The sequence below is a fragment of the Pelophylax lessonae genome (genome assembly GCF_965119305.1).
Source record: "Pelophylax lessonae genome assembly, chromosome: 2".
Taxonomy (NCBI): Eukaryota; Metazoa; Chordata; class Amphibia; order Anura; family Ranidae; genus Pelophylax; species Pelophylax lessonae.
This window is the reverse complement of record NC_138769.1, coordinates 300021982-300039968: the sequence shown is the minus strand read 5'-3', so window position 1 is coordinate 300039968 and position 17987 is coordinate 300021982. Positions and strand designations below refer to the sequence as shown.

At 40.7% G+C, this 17987-nt stretch overlaps 1 protein-coding gene across 3 annotated transcripts in view; it reads left to right on the top strand.

Annotated features, from left to right (window-relative positions):
- SCUBE3 (signal peptide, CUB domain and EGF like domain containing 3) overlaps nt 1-17987 on the top strand; it is a 192972-nt gene that overhangs the window by 148583 nt on the left and 26402 nt on the right. For all 3 annotated transcript variants that reach the window (XM_082245254.1, XM_082245253.1, XM_082245255.1), the window contains one exon: nt 4869-5021. In XM_082245254.1, coding sequence (XP_082101380.1) covers nt 4869-5021 — 153 coding nt within the window. The remainder of the gene's footprint in view (nt 1-4868; nt 5022-17987) is intronic.

The following is a 17987-nucleotide window of genomic DNA, read 5'->3' as shown; positions in this document are numbered from 1 at the left end:
GTATAGCAAATCAGAAGAAATCCAAAACAAATAATTCTTTAGCTCAGATATGCGAAATGTACTAATATACAAATATACAAAGTATATGAAAAATGATGCTAATAGAGGACAGAATAAATATTCCAGTGCATTAGTAAAGTGCTTGAGGGTAGTGCAAAATCTGATGTTAAAAAATTCCTAGTGCTATGATGGCCAAAAGTGCTTGGTGCAGAGGGATGAAACGTCAATACATAGTAGAAAATAGATATATAAATCTAAAATATTGGTGCTGATAAATATGTGCGCAGAGTGATAGTACTTGCAAATATATAAAAAAACAGTACTTGGCTAAAAAAATATAAAAAATATACATAGATACAAATAGTCCCAGACAAAATGATAAGTGATAATAAGTTCACTTATTCAAATAAAGTGCATGGTGCAGGAATCTTGGGAAAGGAAAAAAACACAGGTCTCTTCACATGTGATCAATGTGTTGATAATATATTGTGGTAAACCAAAAGATAGGTGCTGGTGATGGTAATCAATCCGGGGTACACATGCAGATAGGCGTTACCAGGTATCTTCGAACTAAAGTGCAAGTGATGGACAGTGGGGGCCCCCTAACTGTGTGGTTGGCCTCTAATCTGTCACTTTCTATCTATAAGGCTTTATACAAGAAATGTACAAATATAAAACTCCTCATGGTGTAGTATTTCAAAGATTTATTTAAATAAAAAAGTAGCAACTCACATAGAGGATAGTAGTCAGCAGTATAGTATTGCAGGTAGCGTGCGTCTCTTCCTGGTATGCCACTTCCGGGTCTACACGTTACGTCACGTGACTTTGTGACTTCTTCCAGGAAGGAAGAAGGAAGGAACTCCATGAGGCCCCCTAACTGTGTAGTTGGCCTCTCACCAGTCACTTTCTTGTATAAAGCCTTATAGATAGATAATGGCTGCAGGGTTCTATGGATGGGTCCCTCTCCTGGCTCCTGGTATCGGTATGCCCTCTGGTGGGGGGGTATTGGTGTTCACTCCTGGGGTCCTATAGGTGGGGTTCTCCTAAGATCCTAAGGATGGGGATCCTGTGGGGGTACTCCGCTACTCCTGGTAATGCTCTCAGAGGTGGGGTACAAATATAAAACTCCTCATGGAGTTCCTTTCTTCTTCCTTCCCGGAAGAAGTCACGAAGTCACGTGACGTAACGCGTAAACCCGGAAGTGGCATACCAGGAAGAGACGCACGCTACCTGCAATACTATACTGCTGACTACTATCCTCTATGTGATTTGCTACTTTTTTATTTAAATAAATCTTTGAAATACTACACCATGAGGAGTTTTATATTTGTACATTTCTATCTATAAGGCTTTATACAAGAAAGTGACAGGTGAGAGGCCAACCACACAGTTAGGGGGCCCCCTACTGTCCATCACTTGCACTTTAGTTTGAAGATACCTGGTAACGCCTATCTGCATGCATACCCCGATTTGATTACCAGCACCAGCACCCATCTTTTGGTTTAGCACAATATATTATCAACACATTGATCACGTGTGAAGAGACCTGTGGTTTTTTCCTTTCCCAAGATTCCTGCACAATGCACTTTATTTGAATAAGTGAACTTATTATCAGTGCATTTTTTTGCATCAAGGCATATGTGATATATTTTTGTCTGGGACTATTTGTATCTATATATATTTTTTATACTTTTTTAGCCAAGTACTGTTTTTTTTATATATTTTCAAGTAATATCACTCTGCGCACATATTTACCAGCACCAATATTTTCGATTTATATATCTATTTTCTACTATGTATTGACGTTTCATCTATCTGCACCAAGCACTTTTGGCCATCATAGCACTAGGAATTTTTTAACATCAGATTTTGCACTACCCTCAAGCACTTTACTAATGCACTGGAATATTTATTCTGTCCTCTATTAGCATAATTTTTCGTATACTTTGTATATTTTGTATGAGATGGTTTATATTGGATTTGTCCACATTTCGCATATCTGACCTAAAGAGTTACATGTTTTCGGATTTCTTCTGATTTGCTATACCATTACATGAAAGAGGTAGCGCAGCACGCCTCCTATCCCCCCTAAATTGCCTCTTCTCAAGAGAGAATAAATTCAGTTCTTCTAATCTTTCCTCATAGCTGAACTCCTCCATGCCTCTTTCACAGTTTGGTTGCTCTTCTCTGTACTTTCTCCAGTTCCCCAATATCCTTTTTGAGAATGAAGCCCCAAAATTGAATTGCATATTCCAGATGAGGTCTTATTAATAATTTTTACAGAGATAAAATTATATCTCTTTCCCTGCAGTCCATACCTCTTTTAATACAAGAAAGTATTTTGCTTGCTTTAGAAACTTCAGCCTGTCATTGCATGCTATTAAGTCTGTAATCTCCCAGAACACCCAGATCCATCTCTACCATTGACTCCCCCAGCTGTTCTCCTCCTAGTGTGTGTGATGCATGCATTTTTAGCCCCAAGTGCATATTTTACATTTATCGACATTAAACCTCATTTGCCACATGGTTGCCCAATTAAAAAGTACATTGAGGTCAGCTTGTAAGTTGAAGACATCCTGTAAGGACGTACCTCCACTGCATAGCTTGGTGTACCAACACTATACCACCTTGGACCATTGAGAGTAAAACAGAGTTACAAATTGAAAATTTCTAGGCCCTTGGACTTTAATTGACACATTAGTTCCATGCTTGATTTAACTATGCCAAATGCTTTGGCAAAATCTAAGTATACTATGTCCATAGCCACTATATTGTCTAGGGAGCTACATCTCCTTGCAGGGAAGACCTGTACAGGTAATCAGTGCACTGATCATCAGTGCCCTGATTATCAGTGCAGCCCCAACAGTTCCCACCATTGATGCCAGTCAGAGACCATCTGGGATACCAATCTGTGCCCATCAGTGATGCCAATGTGTGCCCATTAGTGATGCCAATCTGTGCCCATCAGTGATGCCAGCCAGTGATACCTTTCAGTGTCCCTCAGTGCCTGCTCATCAGTGCAGCCTATCTGTGCAACCTATCATTGCCCATAAATGCCACCTATCTGTGCCCATCAGTGCCCAGCCATCAGTGTAATAGATTAGTGCCCATGAGTGCAGCCTATCAGTGCCCATCAGTGCAGCCTGATCAGCGCACATCAGTGAAGGAGAAAATTTACAACATTTTCTCACAGAAACTAAGAAAAACTTTTTTTTTTCAAAATGTTCAGGCTTTTTTCTTTTTTTTTTTTAGCAAAAAATAAAAAACCCAGCAGTGATAAAATACCCCCAAAAGAAAACTCTAATTGTGTGAAAACAGAATGATAAAATTTTAATTTGTGTAGTGTTGCATGACCACGCAATTGTCATTTAAAACAGGGCTGAAAGCTGAAAATTGGCCTGAGCAGGAAGGGCTCACCTCTTTGAGGACCCTTGGGTGCTTTATTCACCTTTATTTTGTCTAAATGTTTCTGGAGCATGTCAATTTTGAGCTTTTGTGGATCATTTAGGGGTTTGTCAATACTACTTCCATTAAGGACTTGGGCTTTCACATTTTCCTTTGTATATACAGGGCTGGAGAAGGTGTTCAATAAATTTGCCTTGACCCCAGTAACCAACTCAAAATGATCTAGTAAGGTCTACATGCTCAGACCTAACCTTTTTACTGTTATATATTTGATGAAAATTTGGGGGGTTTTCCTGCTCTCTTTTGAAAACTATCATTCGTTTTTTAATTTTTGCAATCTTGAATACCTTTTTACATATATTGATATATTCTTTGTATCTTTTAAATTGTGATAGTGTTCCTTCATTTTTATATATTTTTTAAATGATTTTAACTTTGGACCTGAGCCACATAGGTTTTATTTTAAACCTTTTAAAAATATTGCCCATGGAAATACATTTTGCAGTTTGTTTGCTTACAATCGATTTGAAGCATTCCCATTTCTGTTCTGTGCTTTTTAATGACATCATTCCTCCTAGTCTAATGGTGTGAATACACGATTAGAATATCGCCCGATCATTCGACCACCGACTTTTGAAAAAGTATTTGTCTGTCGAAAACTTTGCCAACATACACGGCCCGAATATCGCCCGACCGATGCCAGCCGACTATCGAAACAGTGTTCGTCGGTCGAAAACGTTGCGTTTCGGGCATGCGTGATGAGGTTAAACTGAACGACCTCAACATCAACGTATAGAATATCGTTCTTTGGCAAACGAGACAACAGAATTTTTCGGGTTTTTCAAACGGTATTTTTCGTTTACAATATCGATATCGCTCATTGATGGCCGGACATTAACGAGTAGAATATCAGCCGATCGCTCGCTGAACGGAAATTTTCGGCCGATTTTCTTATCTTGTATTCCGGCCATAACTCTTGAAGAGCAGCCCTCTCCTAAACTGAAGTGCTTTTATCTTCCCAGTATGTTTGCTGTTTACAGCTAACATTTAATAAAACGGTGTTATGGTCACTGCTACCCAGATGTCCCCTTATCTAAACATTAGTAATAGGCTCTGTATAATATGGGATTAACAGGTCCAGCAGAACATAATTTCTTGTTGGGGCCTCTATGAACTGTACCGTAAATTTGTCATGTAATAGGTTTAAGAAAATTCCTAACTTTTACTGTTCTAGCAGTGCCATTACTCTAGTCAATTTCAGGGTAGGTAAAATCCCCCGTTATTACCACTGTCCCAGCTAAAATGTAGTTGATGCTTTAATAGTAAATAAGCCTTTTAGCTGTGCAATAAATATTTTGAAACAGAATCATACCCGGTACAAGAGTGGAAAGCAAGAGTATTCAGATGCAGCTAGGAATTTTAAAATGTATTTTAATGCGTTGGTTTCATTTGTTGACTTACAGCTTCACCTTCTTCAATCACCACCTATGAGACTTGTCAGACATATGAGCGGCCTATTGCCTTTACAGCCCGGTCACGCAAGCTTTGGGTACACTTTAAAAGTAATGAGGTCAACAGTGCCCGTGGTTTCCAAGTGCCATATGTCACATATGATGGTAAGAACACACATTGTCTAAAATGTATATTTACAATTATTTGCTGAACAGAGTTTACCACTAATGATAGGGTTGGATTCCATGATAAGAAGTTGCTTATCGTGATAAAGCTTCCACAAGTGACACCTTGCTCTAAATTGCCATGCTAATAAAATATAGCTATTAAAATAGCTTCAGGCTACTTGCCAAATGGGATATGATTGTTGCCAATGAACCCACTGGTTTCATTGGTCACATAATGTACTAATGTAAGTTCTCCTAATTTATGTCAGTTTACATGGAAAAGGTCAGGGACTGCTACTGGGAAAAAAAATGATTACTCTTTTTTAATTCCTGGTGGAAAGTGTCAACATATCTACAATTTCCAGTCTATGCTGGCTGCATGATATTTTCACATGCAGAAGCATTTAATAGCTGTTGATTTGATTATGTTATGTGACAAAATCTAATTAGATGTAAATGAGTAAATGGGTCAGTTAGACAGACCCTCCTGCTAACCAGTTGTTTGTAATTTTTTTCCTAGCTGGCTGAAGAAAGGGCCAACAAAATTGAATTGTGTATGGCCTATCTATTTTATGTGCAGATTGCTTAAGGAGACCCTGCAACCACAGAGTTGCTTATACACAAGGCATAACCTGTAAAAGTAAAGGCAATATGCCTACCTTTTCAGTGAAATCTGTATTCAAATACCACTGCCCTGCTTCTCCTCTAGCTGCAGCAGTAATTCCTTTTGAGTATGTAGATACTGTATATATTTTCCGGCGTATAAGACGACTGGGCGTATAAGACGCCCCCCCTAATTTTAAAGTTAAAACATAGGTTTTGGGCTATACTCGCCATATAAGACTACCCCCCTTTTCTGAAGCAAGGCAACACCATTGAAAAACATCAGATTTCTCATAGATCTCCAAGGTACCCCAAGTACTGTAATACATCTAATCTCTCATAATACTTAGGTTTCATTGGAGATATTATACTCGGCGTATAAGACGACCCCCCCATTTTTGGGGGATTTATTTGAGGTTCAAAAGTAGTCTTATACGCCAGAAAATACAGTACTTCCCCCCTAAGAGTGTGGTGGTTCTAGCTACTGCACCACTACAGGACATTTGATCCAATAGGAGAAACCAAAGTGTGTGCGTGTGTGTATGTATGTGGGGGGGGGGGGGGGGGCGCGGAGTAACAAACACCCAACTTACCTGAAAGGTAAAATACCTGTAGCAACTGAGGAAAAACAAAGCAGTGGCAGTTCAACAAATGGGCTGTCAGAAAAGTAAGTACTTACCTCTTCTTTTACAGAGTTTTTCGGTATGTACAAATATCTGTAATGACAGGTTCACTTCAGGATGTTGCAGAGGGTTGCTGAAATTTGTTGTTCATCTTGTTTAGTGTCATTGTGAAGCTATTATTGATTTACTTTTTGACCACATACAGGAAAAAATTACAGCAAACCTTGTGCTTTAAAATTAGTAGTCTCCTGTGATTCTTTGAAACAATAATAATTTTTGCTCTATATTCATTACTGGGAGGTGTCATATGACTTGATTATATGGTAATATTTTAAAAATTCAAAAAAATAATTTATTTTTTTTAAACATATTTTATATCTGTAGGTTTTGGTATAACATTTTACAGTCCTGATGTTTACAGCTTGACAGCTGTATTTTAGCACCAGCAATTTTGGAACAAAACAGAGTAGGACAAGGGGAAATTCTCTGCTAAGTGATTGATTCCAAAAATGGCACAATTTATCTGAGAGTCGCATAAGACAGTTGGCCTGATGGGGCTCAAAGCATAACACTGACTTTGACTGACAATTTGTAGGCCCATTGTGAATAAACCCTCTGCCTAGATAGTCATAATATAGAGGACTAGAAAAGAGAAATGTTTTATTGTCTTCCAAATTTCATCTAAATTTTGTCATTGCGGCAAAATACATTGAAATCAATGGGATTTCAATCTACCTTCTACCCACTCATTGCCACTCACCTCAAAGACAAGATTGATGCAATACATGAGGACACCTCCACTGTACAGACATTTTCCCCACTTAACATGCCTTGTATAAAAGCACAGTCAACACTTTCCTCTTTTGAACTGGCTACTACTGAAGAGGCTTCAAAACTTTTCACAGATGCCCACCCAAGCAATTATCTCTTGGATCCTGTTCCCTCACAACTACTACGGTCACCCTCTTATTCTATCCTACGCTCCCTCACTCACATTTTTAATCTCTCCCTCTCTACTGGTACCTTCCCCTCCCTCTAAAGCATGCTCAGATCACTCCCATACTTAAAAAGCCCTCACTGGACCCCACCGACCTGACCTCATTGCTGCCATTCACCTCTAAACTTTTAGAACACTTAGTTTACTTAGTCTATGTCTGAGCTCCTACCTCATTGAAAACAACCTTCTTGACCCCTTATGGTCTGGCTTTCGCTTGCAGCACTCCACAGAAAATGTCCTACTAAAACTCACTAACGATTTACAAATTTCTAAAACCCATGGACACTACTCCATACTCCTACTATTAGACCTCTCTGTGGCCTTTGATACTGTTAGCCATCCGATCCTTCTCAATAAACTCAGTTCCCTTGGTTTCCAAGATTCTGCTCTATCCTGGATCACCTCCTCCCTTTCACAGCGCTACTTCAGTGTTACCTACAACTCTATCTCCTCCTCTTTATTTCCTCTTTCTGTAGGGGTTTCCCAAGCTCTATTCTTGGACCCCTTCTCTTCTCTAGCTACACCTCCTCTCTTGGTCACGTGATAACCTCCCACGGCTTCAAATACCATCTCTACGCCGATTACATTATCTACCTGTCTACTCCTTCCTTCACTCCTTCGGTCTCCTCTTGCATTACTAATATACTAACTGACAAAGCATGGATGTCGCACCAATTCCTTAAACTAAGCATCTCTGAAACCGAGCTGATAATATTCCTTTGCCCCCCTCCATGACTTTTCTATCAATGTCAATAATGCAACCATCAATCCCTCCCCTCACGCCAGGGTACTAGGTGTAATCTTAGACTCTAGTCTGTCCTTTCAGCCCAAAATCCAATCGTTGTTAAAAGCTTGTAGACTTTGCCTCTGTAACATCTCTATAATCTGCCCCTTTATAACTAATGAAACCACCAAGCTACTCATTCACTCCTTTGTTATTTCTCGGCTTGACTATGGCCACTCCCTTCTCAAAGGACTACCTTTATAGGCTATCCCCTCTTCAGTCTATCATGAATGCTGCAGCCAGACTCATCTACCTTAACAACTGCTCAGTGTCTGCGACCCCTCTCTACCAATCCCTACACTGGTTTCCAATTGCCCAGCAAATTAAGTTCAAAATACTCAAAAGAAATAAATAGTGAAATCCAATCATGTGGACATGACAAACTCACATATATCACCAGTAGTGTAAACAAACTAATTGAATAATCAAAGACAATCCACACCCATATACTTTTTCTGTGATAAAAGAAAATAAATATAGCATGAACAAATAAACAATGTGAACAAGTGATACTTGTCCTATAATTCTAGTGTTAGATAAGTGTAAAGTCCATAAAGTTCCAGAAGTCCAGGAAATAGGGAATCCAGTGACACCTCGATAAAGAAAATCCCAGCAAACTCCACCATCATTGTGTGTCCCCACTCCCATCAGATGGTAACTCACCAGAAATTTAATGCCTCCCATTCTCATGGCTAGGCAAATGCGCTTGAGTTGAATACGTTAATACCAGATCCTTTAATGAGCCTGTTCTGCTCCTCCACCCCTCTTGTTATACTTAACATTCCATGGGGGTACATGTAAAAGAAAGGCTCCGCTAGTGTAATACAGTTACACACTCTAGTGTTTATTAAAAGTTTTCAATACACTCACATGATAAAACAATATTTCAGGCGTTACGCTTATGTCATAGATCTGTGATCCGACGCCCTTTTGATCTCACCACATCCATGCTGGCATACAGATCATTTGGGGACCATCACACAATCTCTCTCTGCTGTTCCGGCTGCCGTACAGTCATGCCCAACGCATTTCGTCACTTCTGACTCCATCATAGGGGGCGACTGTGCGGCTCTACACATCCTCAATCAGGGCCTTAAGTGCGCATCGAAAAGACCCATTAATAAATTTAATGTATATATAGATACACATAAGTACATTAGAAAATTGAACTTAAAGAAATATTTTCTCACGAATTCCATTTCCTCCATTAGTAATTTAAATGTAGCTGGTGGTATGATTAATAGTGGCGTTCGCAATAAGTCTACTTTCAATCCACCCTTGAGGAATAATCACTGCGTGAAAGTGTTCAAACAATTAGTTCTGAAAGATTTGGAACTTATTAAACCTAAAAAAGACTCTAGAAATAGACATATAAAAGATGGAATAGAGAGTTTAGAAAGTTGAAAAGAGATTATTATAAGACCAGCCGATAAGGGCGGAGGAGTGGTAATCCTGGATAAGGATTTCTACCATCAACAGTTGATACCAAAATACATAAATATGATCAATGTCCACCAGCGCGACCCATAGTCAATGGTATAGGTTCTGTGATGGCTAGACTGGGAGAGTATTTGGATAAATTCCTCCAGCCTAGTGTTATCAATACCAAGGCATTCTTGAATTATACAAAGGATCTCTTGTGCTCTCTGAATGATATTGAACTCAGCTGGGGCTCATCCGTATTTCTGGTTACTGCGGATGTGTCCTCATTGTATACTATCATTCAACATGATGATGCATTACTTGCATTAAATTGGGCATTAAGTAGGAGGGAGGATATCCCCCATCCCCAAAAAGTGTTTGTACAGAAAGCATTGGATTTCTGTTTATCTCATAATTACTTTTGGTATCACAGAGAATTTTATAGCCAAAAAACTGGTGTTGCGATGGGGGCTAAATTTGCCCCCAGTTTAGCGAATATTTTTTGGGCAGAATGCGAAGATAAATTTGTGTTTAATTCATTAGGACCTGAGTTAAAATACTACAGACGTTTCATTGATGATATTATATTTATTTGGGAGGGCTCTGAGGAAAATGTAAAGTCCTTAATGGACCATTTGAATAATAATAAAAAAAAGGAATAGTTATTTGTTTATAAATAGTGGACACCATCCATCCCTGCTTAGAACTATCCCACAGGGACAATTGATGTGAATTAGGCGTAATTGTACATTTGACCATGACTATGTTGAACAATCTGAACTAATTAAATGTACAGTAAGTTTATACGAAAAGTCTATAGAGAAGATATTTTAGATCAGAAAATTCAGAATATTTTATAAATCCCTAGGGATCATTGCTTAATAAGTAGAGATAGACCCCAGAATGATACTAAAGAGTGGAGTTTCCTATCTGAATTTCATTATCAATATAGGGACATTGAAAACATGTATCAGAAACATTGGCATGTCCTATTAATGGATAGAACATTGGGATCTATTTTACCTAATATCCCTTCTTTTATATATAGGAGAGCTCCAAGTTTTAGGGAGAAGATAGTTAAAAAGATAATAGATCAACCTCTTTTTTTCCCAGAGAGGAAGAGATTTCTTGCTTGTGGTAAGTGTAAAGCCTGCTTCTATGCAAGAACTAATAAGAGGAGACATGAATAGTGTTGAGCGAACACGGACTGTATTATTCGTGTTCGTACCGAATAATTGGATTTTTTTTACCCGAACACGGACACGGACACTTTACTGTATGTTCGGGTAAAAATCCGTGTTCGGTCGTTTTATTTCCGGGTTTTGCATGCTTTGGCGCTCTTTTCATGGCGGGCTTTCAACAGCCAATCAACAATCGTTTAACTGGTGTGCCTTAAGCCATCCCAGCCATGCCTGCAAATGTCTTAGTAGCTGTGATTGGCCGTCTGAAGCATGTGACCAAGTCTTTATAAGTTCGAGGCAGCCGCCGCAGCAGCGTCATTCTGCTGCTTAGCTAAGGGACAGAGCACACATCAATGTGCTGGCTGCTGATTAGGGAAAGATAGGCAGGAAAAAACCATTTGTGTCCGGATAGAATTGAGGGACAGGTCGGAGTGTTTAGGCAGGGCGAGTTGTAGGCATTTTAGGGATAGAGTCTGCTGAATTATAGGGTCAGTGTCTTCTACAAACTACAATCGATATTGCTGTGTGGGGGGTGGGGTGAATCTGCACTCAATCCTGATCTACGATCTCTTCTCAATCCTGTTAGGGACAGAGTCTGCTGAATTTTAGGGAAACTGTGTTCTACAAACTACAATCGATATTGCTGTGTGGTGTGGGATTGGAGATAGGCAGGTGTCAGTGATCCACATCCATTTTTCTGTGTGTGAGCTGCAGTGAACACAATCTTTTTGGGCTGCAGTGAACACAATCTTTTTGGGCTGCAGTGAACACAATCTTTTTGGGCTGCAGTGAACACAATCTTTTTGGGCTGCAGTGAACACAATCTTTTTGGGGTGCAGTGAACAAAATCTTTTTGGGGTGCAGTGAACACAATCCTTTTTGGTGTGCAGTGAACACAATCTTTGTGGGGTGCAGTGAACAAAATCCTTTGTGGGGTGCAGTGAACACAATCTTTTTGGGGTGCAGTGAACAAAATCCTTTTTGGGGTGCAGTGAACAACATCCTTTTTGGGGTGCAGTGAACACAATCTTTTTGGGGTGCAGTGAACAAAATCCTTTGTGGGGTGCAGTGAACACAATCTTTTTGGGGTGCAGTGAACACAATCTTTTTGGGGTGGAGTGAACAACATCCTTTTTGGGGTGCAGTGAACAAAATCCTTTTTGGGGTGCAGTGAACAAAATCATTTTTGGGGTGCAGTGAACACAATCTTTTTGGGGTGCAGTGAACACAATCTTTGTGGGGTGCAGTGAACACAATCTTTTTGGGGTGGAGTGAACAACATCCTTTTTGGGGTGCAGTGAACAACATCCTTTTTGGGGTGCAGTGAACACAATCTTTTTGGGGTGCAGTGAACACAATCTTTGTGGGGTACAGTGAACAGAATCTTTGTGGGGTGCAGTGAACACAATCTTTGGGGGGTACAGTGAACACAATCTTTTTGGGGTGCAGTGAACACAATCTTTGTGGGGTGCAGTGAACACAATCTTTTTGGGGTGGAGTGAACAAAATCATTTTTGGGGTGCAGTGAACAACATCCTTTTTGGGGTGCAGTGATCAAAATCCTTTTTGGGGTGCAGTGAACACAATCTTTTTGGGGTGCAGTGAACAAAATCCTTTGTGGGGTGCAGTGAACAGAATCTTTGTGGGGTGCAGTGAACACAATCTTTGGGGGGGGTACAGTGAACACAATCTTTTTGGGGTGCAGTGAACACAATCTTTGTGGGGTACAGTGAACAGAATCTTTGTGGGGTGCAGTGAACACAATCTTTGGGGGGTACAGTGAACACAATCTTTTTGGGGTGCAGTGAACACAATCTTTGGGGTGTACAGTGAACACAATCTTTTTGGGGTGCAGTGAACACAATCTTTGTGGGGTGCAGTGAACACAATCTTTGGGGGGGTACAGTGAACACAATCTTTTTGGGGTGCAGTGAACAACATCCTTTTAGGGTGCAGTGAACACAATCTTTGTGGGGTGCAGTGAACAACATCCTTTTAGGGTGCAGTGAACACAATCTTTGTGGGGTACAGTGAACAGAATCTTTGTGGGGTGCAGTGAACACAATCTTTGGGGGGTACAGTGAACACAATCTTTGTGAGGTGCAGTGAACACAATCTTTGTGGGGTGCAGTGAACACAATCATTGTGGGGTGCAGTGAACTCAATCTTTGTGGGGTACAGTGAACACAATCTCATACTTCTGAAGATTTGAGGGTGCTGCCTGTTCCATACTCCCCCTACTCCTCATCTAGCCTTTTAGGGGTACAAACAATAGTAATTGGGGCCTAGTGTGGTTGTGTACGTGTGATATACATACACTTTTTTTGGATCATATTTTCTATTCCGCTATTTAATCAAAAACCTTTGGGGATCAGTTAAATTGGGGGATAGTCTGTGTTGGTACGTGTGAGAGAGATCCACCTTTCCAAGTTGTTGGGGTTCATCTCATACTTCTGAAGGTTTGAGGGTGCTGCCTGTTCCATACTCCCCCTACTCCTAGCCTTTTAGGGGTACAAACAATAGTAATTGGGGCCTAGTGTGGTTGTGTACGTGTGATATACATACACTTTTTTTGGATCATATTTTCTATTCCGCTATTTAATCAAAAACCTTTGGGGATCAGTTAAATTGGGGGATAGTCTGTGTTGGTACGTGTGAGAGAGATCCACCTTTCCAAGTTGTTGGGGTTCATCTCATACTTCTGAAGGTTTGAGGGTGCTGCCTGTTCCATACCCCCCCTACTCCTCATCTAGCCTTTTAGGGGTACAAACAATAGTAATTGGGGCCTAGTGTGGTTGTGTACGTGTGATATACATACACTTTTTTTGGATCATATTTTCTATTCCGCTATTTAATCAAAAACCTTTGGGGATCAGTTAAATTGGGGGATAGTCTGTGTTGGTACGTGTGAGAGAGATCCACCTTTCCAAGTTGTTGGGGTTCATCTCATACTTCTGAAGGTTTGAGGGTGCTGCCTGTTCCATACTCCCCCTACTCCTCATCTAGCCTTTTAGGGGTACAAACAATAGTAATTGGGGCCCAGTGTGGTTGTGTACGTGTGATATACATACACTTTTTTTGGATCATATTTTCTATTCCGCTATTTAATCAAAAACCTTTGGGGATCAGTTAAATTGGGGGATAGTCTGTGTTGGTACGTGTGAGAGAGATCCACCTTTCCAAGTTGTTGGGGTTCATCTCATACTTCTGAAGGTTTGAGGGTGCTGCCTGTTCCATACTCCCCCTACTCCTCATCTAGCCTTTTAGGGGTACAAACAATAGTAATTGGGGCCTAGTGTGGTTGTGTACGTGTGATATACATACACTTTTTTTGGATCATATTTTCTATTCCGCTATTTAATCAAAAACCTTTGGGGATCAGTTAAATTGGGGGATAGTCTGTGTTGGTACGTGTGAGAGAGATCCACCTTTCCAAGTTGTTGGGGTTCATCTCATACTTCTGAAGGTTTGAGGGTGCTGCCTGTTCCATACTCCCCCTACTCCTCATCTAGCCTTTTAGGGGTACAAACAATAGTAATTGGGGCCCAGTGTGGTTGTGTACGTGTGATATACATACACTTTTTTTGGATCATATTTTCTATTCCGCTATTTAATCAAAAACCTTTGGGGATCAGTTAAATTGGGGGATAGTCTGTGTTGGTACGTGTGAGAGAGATCCACCTTTCCAAGTTGTTGGGGTTCATCTCATACTTCTGAAGGTTTGAGGGTGCTGCCTGTTCCATACTCCCCCTACTCCTCATCTAGCCTTTTAGGGGTACAAACAATAGTAATTGGGGCCCAGTGTGGTTGTGTACGTGTGATATACATACACTTTTTTTGGATCATATTTTCTATTCCGCTATTTAATCAAAAACCTTTGGGGATCAGTTAAATTGGGGGATAGTCTGTGTTGGTACGTGTGAGAGAGATCCACCTTTCCAAGTTGTTGGGGTTCATCTCATACTTCTGAAGGTTTGAGGGTGCTGCCTGTTCCATACTCCCCCTACTCCTCATCTAGCCTTTTAGGGGTACAAACAATAGTAATTGGGGCCCAGTGTGGTTGTGTACGTGTGATATACATACACTTTTTTTGGATCATATTTTCTATTCCGCTATTTAATCAAAAACCTTTGGGGATCAGTTAAATTGGGGGATAGTCTGTGTTGGTACGTGTGAGAGAGATCCACCTTTCCAAGTTGTTGGGGTTCATCTCATACTTCTGAAGGTTTGAGGGTGCTGCCTGTTCCATACCCCCCCTACTCCTCATCTAGCCTTTTAGGGGTACAAACAATAGTAATTGGGGCCTAGTGTGGTTGTGTACGTGTGATATACATACACTTTTTTTGGATCATATTTTCTATTCCGCTATTTAATCAAAAACCTTTGGGGATCAGTTAAATTGGGGGATAGTCTGTGTTGGTACGTGTGAGAGAGATCCACCTTTCCAAGTTGTTGGGGTTCATCTCATACTTCTGAAGGTTTGAGGGTGCTGCCTGTTCCATACTCCCCCTACTCCTCATCTAGCCTTTTAGGGGTACAAACAATAGTAATTGGGGCCCAGTGTGGTTGTGTACGTGTGATATACATACACTTTTTTTGGATCATATTTTCTATTCCGCTATTTAATCAAAAACCTTTGGGGATCAGTTAAATTGGGGGATAGTCTGTGTTGGTACGTGTGAGAGAGATCCACCTTTCCAAGTTGTTGGGGTTCATCTCATACTTCTGAAGGTTTGAGGGTGCTGCCTGTTCCATACCCCCCCTACTCCTCATCTAGCCTTTTAGGGGTACAAACAATAGTAATTGGGGCCTAGTGTGGTTGTGTACGTGTGATATACATACACTTTTTTTGGATCATATTTTCTATTCCGCTATTTAATCAAAAACCTTTGGGGATCAGTTAAATTGGGGGATAGTCTGTGTTGGTACGTGTGAGAGAGATCCACCTTTCCAAGTTGTTGGGGTTCATCTCATACTTCTGAAGGTTTGAGGGTGCTGCCTGTTCCATACTCCCCCTACTCCTCATCTAGCCTTTTAGGGGTACAAACAATAGTAATTGGGGCCTAGTGTGGTTGTGTACGTGTGATATACATACACTTTTTTTGGATCATATTTTCTATTCCGCTATTTAATCAAAAACCTTTGGGGATCAGTTAAATTGGGGGATAGTCTGTGTTGGTACGTGTGAGAGAGATCCACCTTTCCAAGTTGTTGGGGTTCATCTCATACTTCTGAAGGTTTGAGGGTGCTGCCTGTTCCATACTCCCCCTACTCCTAGCCTTTTAGGGGTACAAACAATAGTAATTGGGGCCTAGTGTGGTTGTGTACGTGTGATATACATACACTTTTTTTGGATCATATTTTCTATTCCGCTATTTAATCAAAAACCTTTGGGGATCAGTTAAATTGGGGGATAGTCTGTGTTGGTACGTGTGAGAGAGATCCACCTTTCCAAGTTGTTGGGGTTCATCTCATACTTCTGAAGGTTTGAGGGTGCTGCCTGTTCCATACCCCCCCTACTCCTCATCTAGCCTTTTAGGGGTACAAACAATAGTAATTGGGGCCTAGTGTGGTTGTGTACGTGTGATATACATACACTTTTTTTGGATCATATTTTCTATTCCGCTATTTAATCAAAAACCTTTGGGGATCAGTTAAATTGGGGGATAGTCTGTGTTGGTACGTGTGAGAGAGATCCACCTTTCCAAGTTGTTGGGGTTCATCTCATACTTCTGAAGGTTTGAGGGTGCTGCCTGTTCCATACTCCCCCTACTCCTAGCCTTTTAGGGGTACAAACAATAGTAATTGGGGCCTAGTGTGGTTGTGTACGTGTGATATACATACACTTTTTTTGGATCATATTTTCTATTCCGCTATTTAATCAAAAACCTTTGGGGATCAGTTAAATTGGGGGATAGTCTGTGTTGGTACGTGTGAGAGAGATCCACCTTTCCAAGTTGTTGGGGTTCATCTCATACTTCTGAAGGTTTGAGGGTGCTGCCTGTTCCATACTCCCCCTACTCCTCATCTAGCCTTTTAGGGGTACAAACAATAGTAATTGGGGCCTAGTGTGGTTGTGTACGTGTGATATACATACACTTTTTTTGGATCATATTTTCTATTCCGCTATTTAATCAAAAACCTTTGGGGATCAGTTAAATTGGGGGATAGTCTGTGTTGGTACGTGTGAGAGAGATCCACCTTTCCAAGTTTTTGGGGTTCATCTCATACTTCTGAAGATTTGAGGGTGCTGCCTGTTCCATACCCCCCCTACTCCTCATCTAGCCTTTTAGGGGTACAAACAATAGTAATTGGGGCCTAGTGTGGTTGTGTACGTGTGATATACATACACTTTTTTTGGATCATATTTTCTATTCCGCTATTTAATCAAAAACCTTTGGGGATCAGTTAAATTGGGGGATAGTCTGTGTTGGTACGTGTGAGAGAGATCCACCTTTCCAAGTTGTTGGGGTTCATCTCATACTTCTGAAGGTTTGAGGGTGCTGCCTGTTCCATACTCCCCCTACTCCTAGCCTTTTAGGGGTACAAACAATAGTAATTGGGGCCTAGTGTGGTTGTGTACGTGTGATATACATACACTTTTTTTTGGATCATATTTTCTATTCCGCTATTTAATCAAAAACCTTTGGGGATCAGTTAAATTGGGGGATAGTCTGTGTTGGTACGTGTGAGAGAGATCCACCTTTCCAAGTTGTTGGGGTTCATCTCATACTTCTGAAGGTTTGAGGGTGCTGCCTGTTCCATACTCCCCCTACTCCTCATCTAGCCTTTTAGGGGTACAAACAATAGTAATTGGGGCCTAGTGTGGTTGTGTACGTGTGATATACATACACTTTTTTTGGATCATATTTTCTATTCCGCTATTTAATCAAAAACCTTTGGGGATCAGTTAAATTGGGGGATAGTCTGTGTTGGTACGTGTGAGAGAGATCCACCTTTCCAAGTTGTTGGGGTTCATCTCATACTTCTGAAGGTTTGAGGGTGCTGCCTGTTCCATACTCCCCCTACTCCTAGCCTTTTAGGGGTACAAACAATAGTAATTGGGGCCTAGTGTGGTTGTGTACGTGTGATATACATACACTTTTTTTGGATCATATTTTCTATTCCGCTATTTAATCAAAAACCTTTGGGGATCAGTTAAATTGGGGGATAGTCTGTGTTGGTACGTGTGAGAGAGATCCACCTTTCCAAGTTGTTGGGGTTCATCTCATACTTCTGAAGGTTTGAGGGTGCTGCCTGTTCCATACCCCCCCTACTCCTCATCTAGCCTTTTAGGGGTACAAACAATAGTAATTGGGGCCTAGTGTGGTTGTGTACGTGTGATATACATAC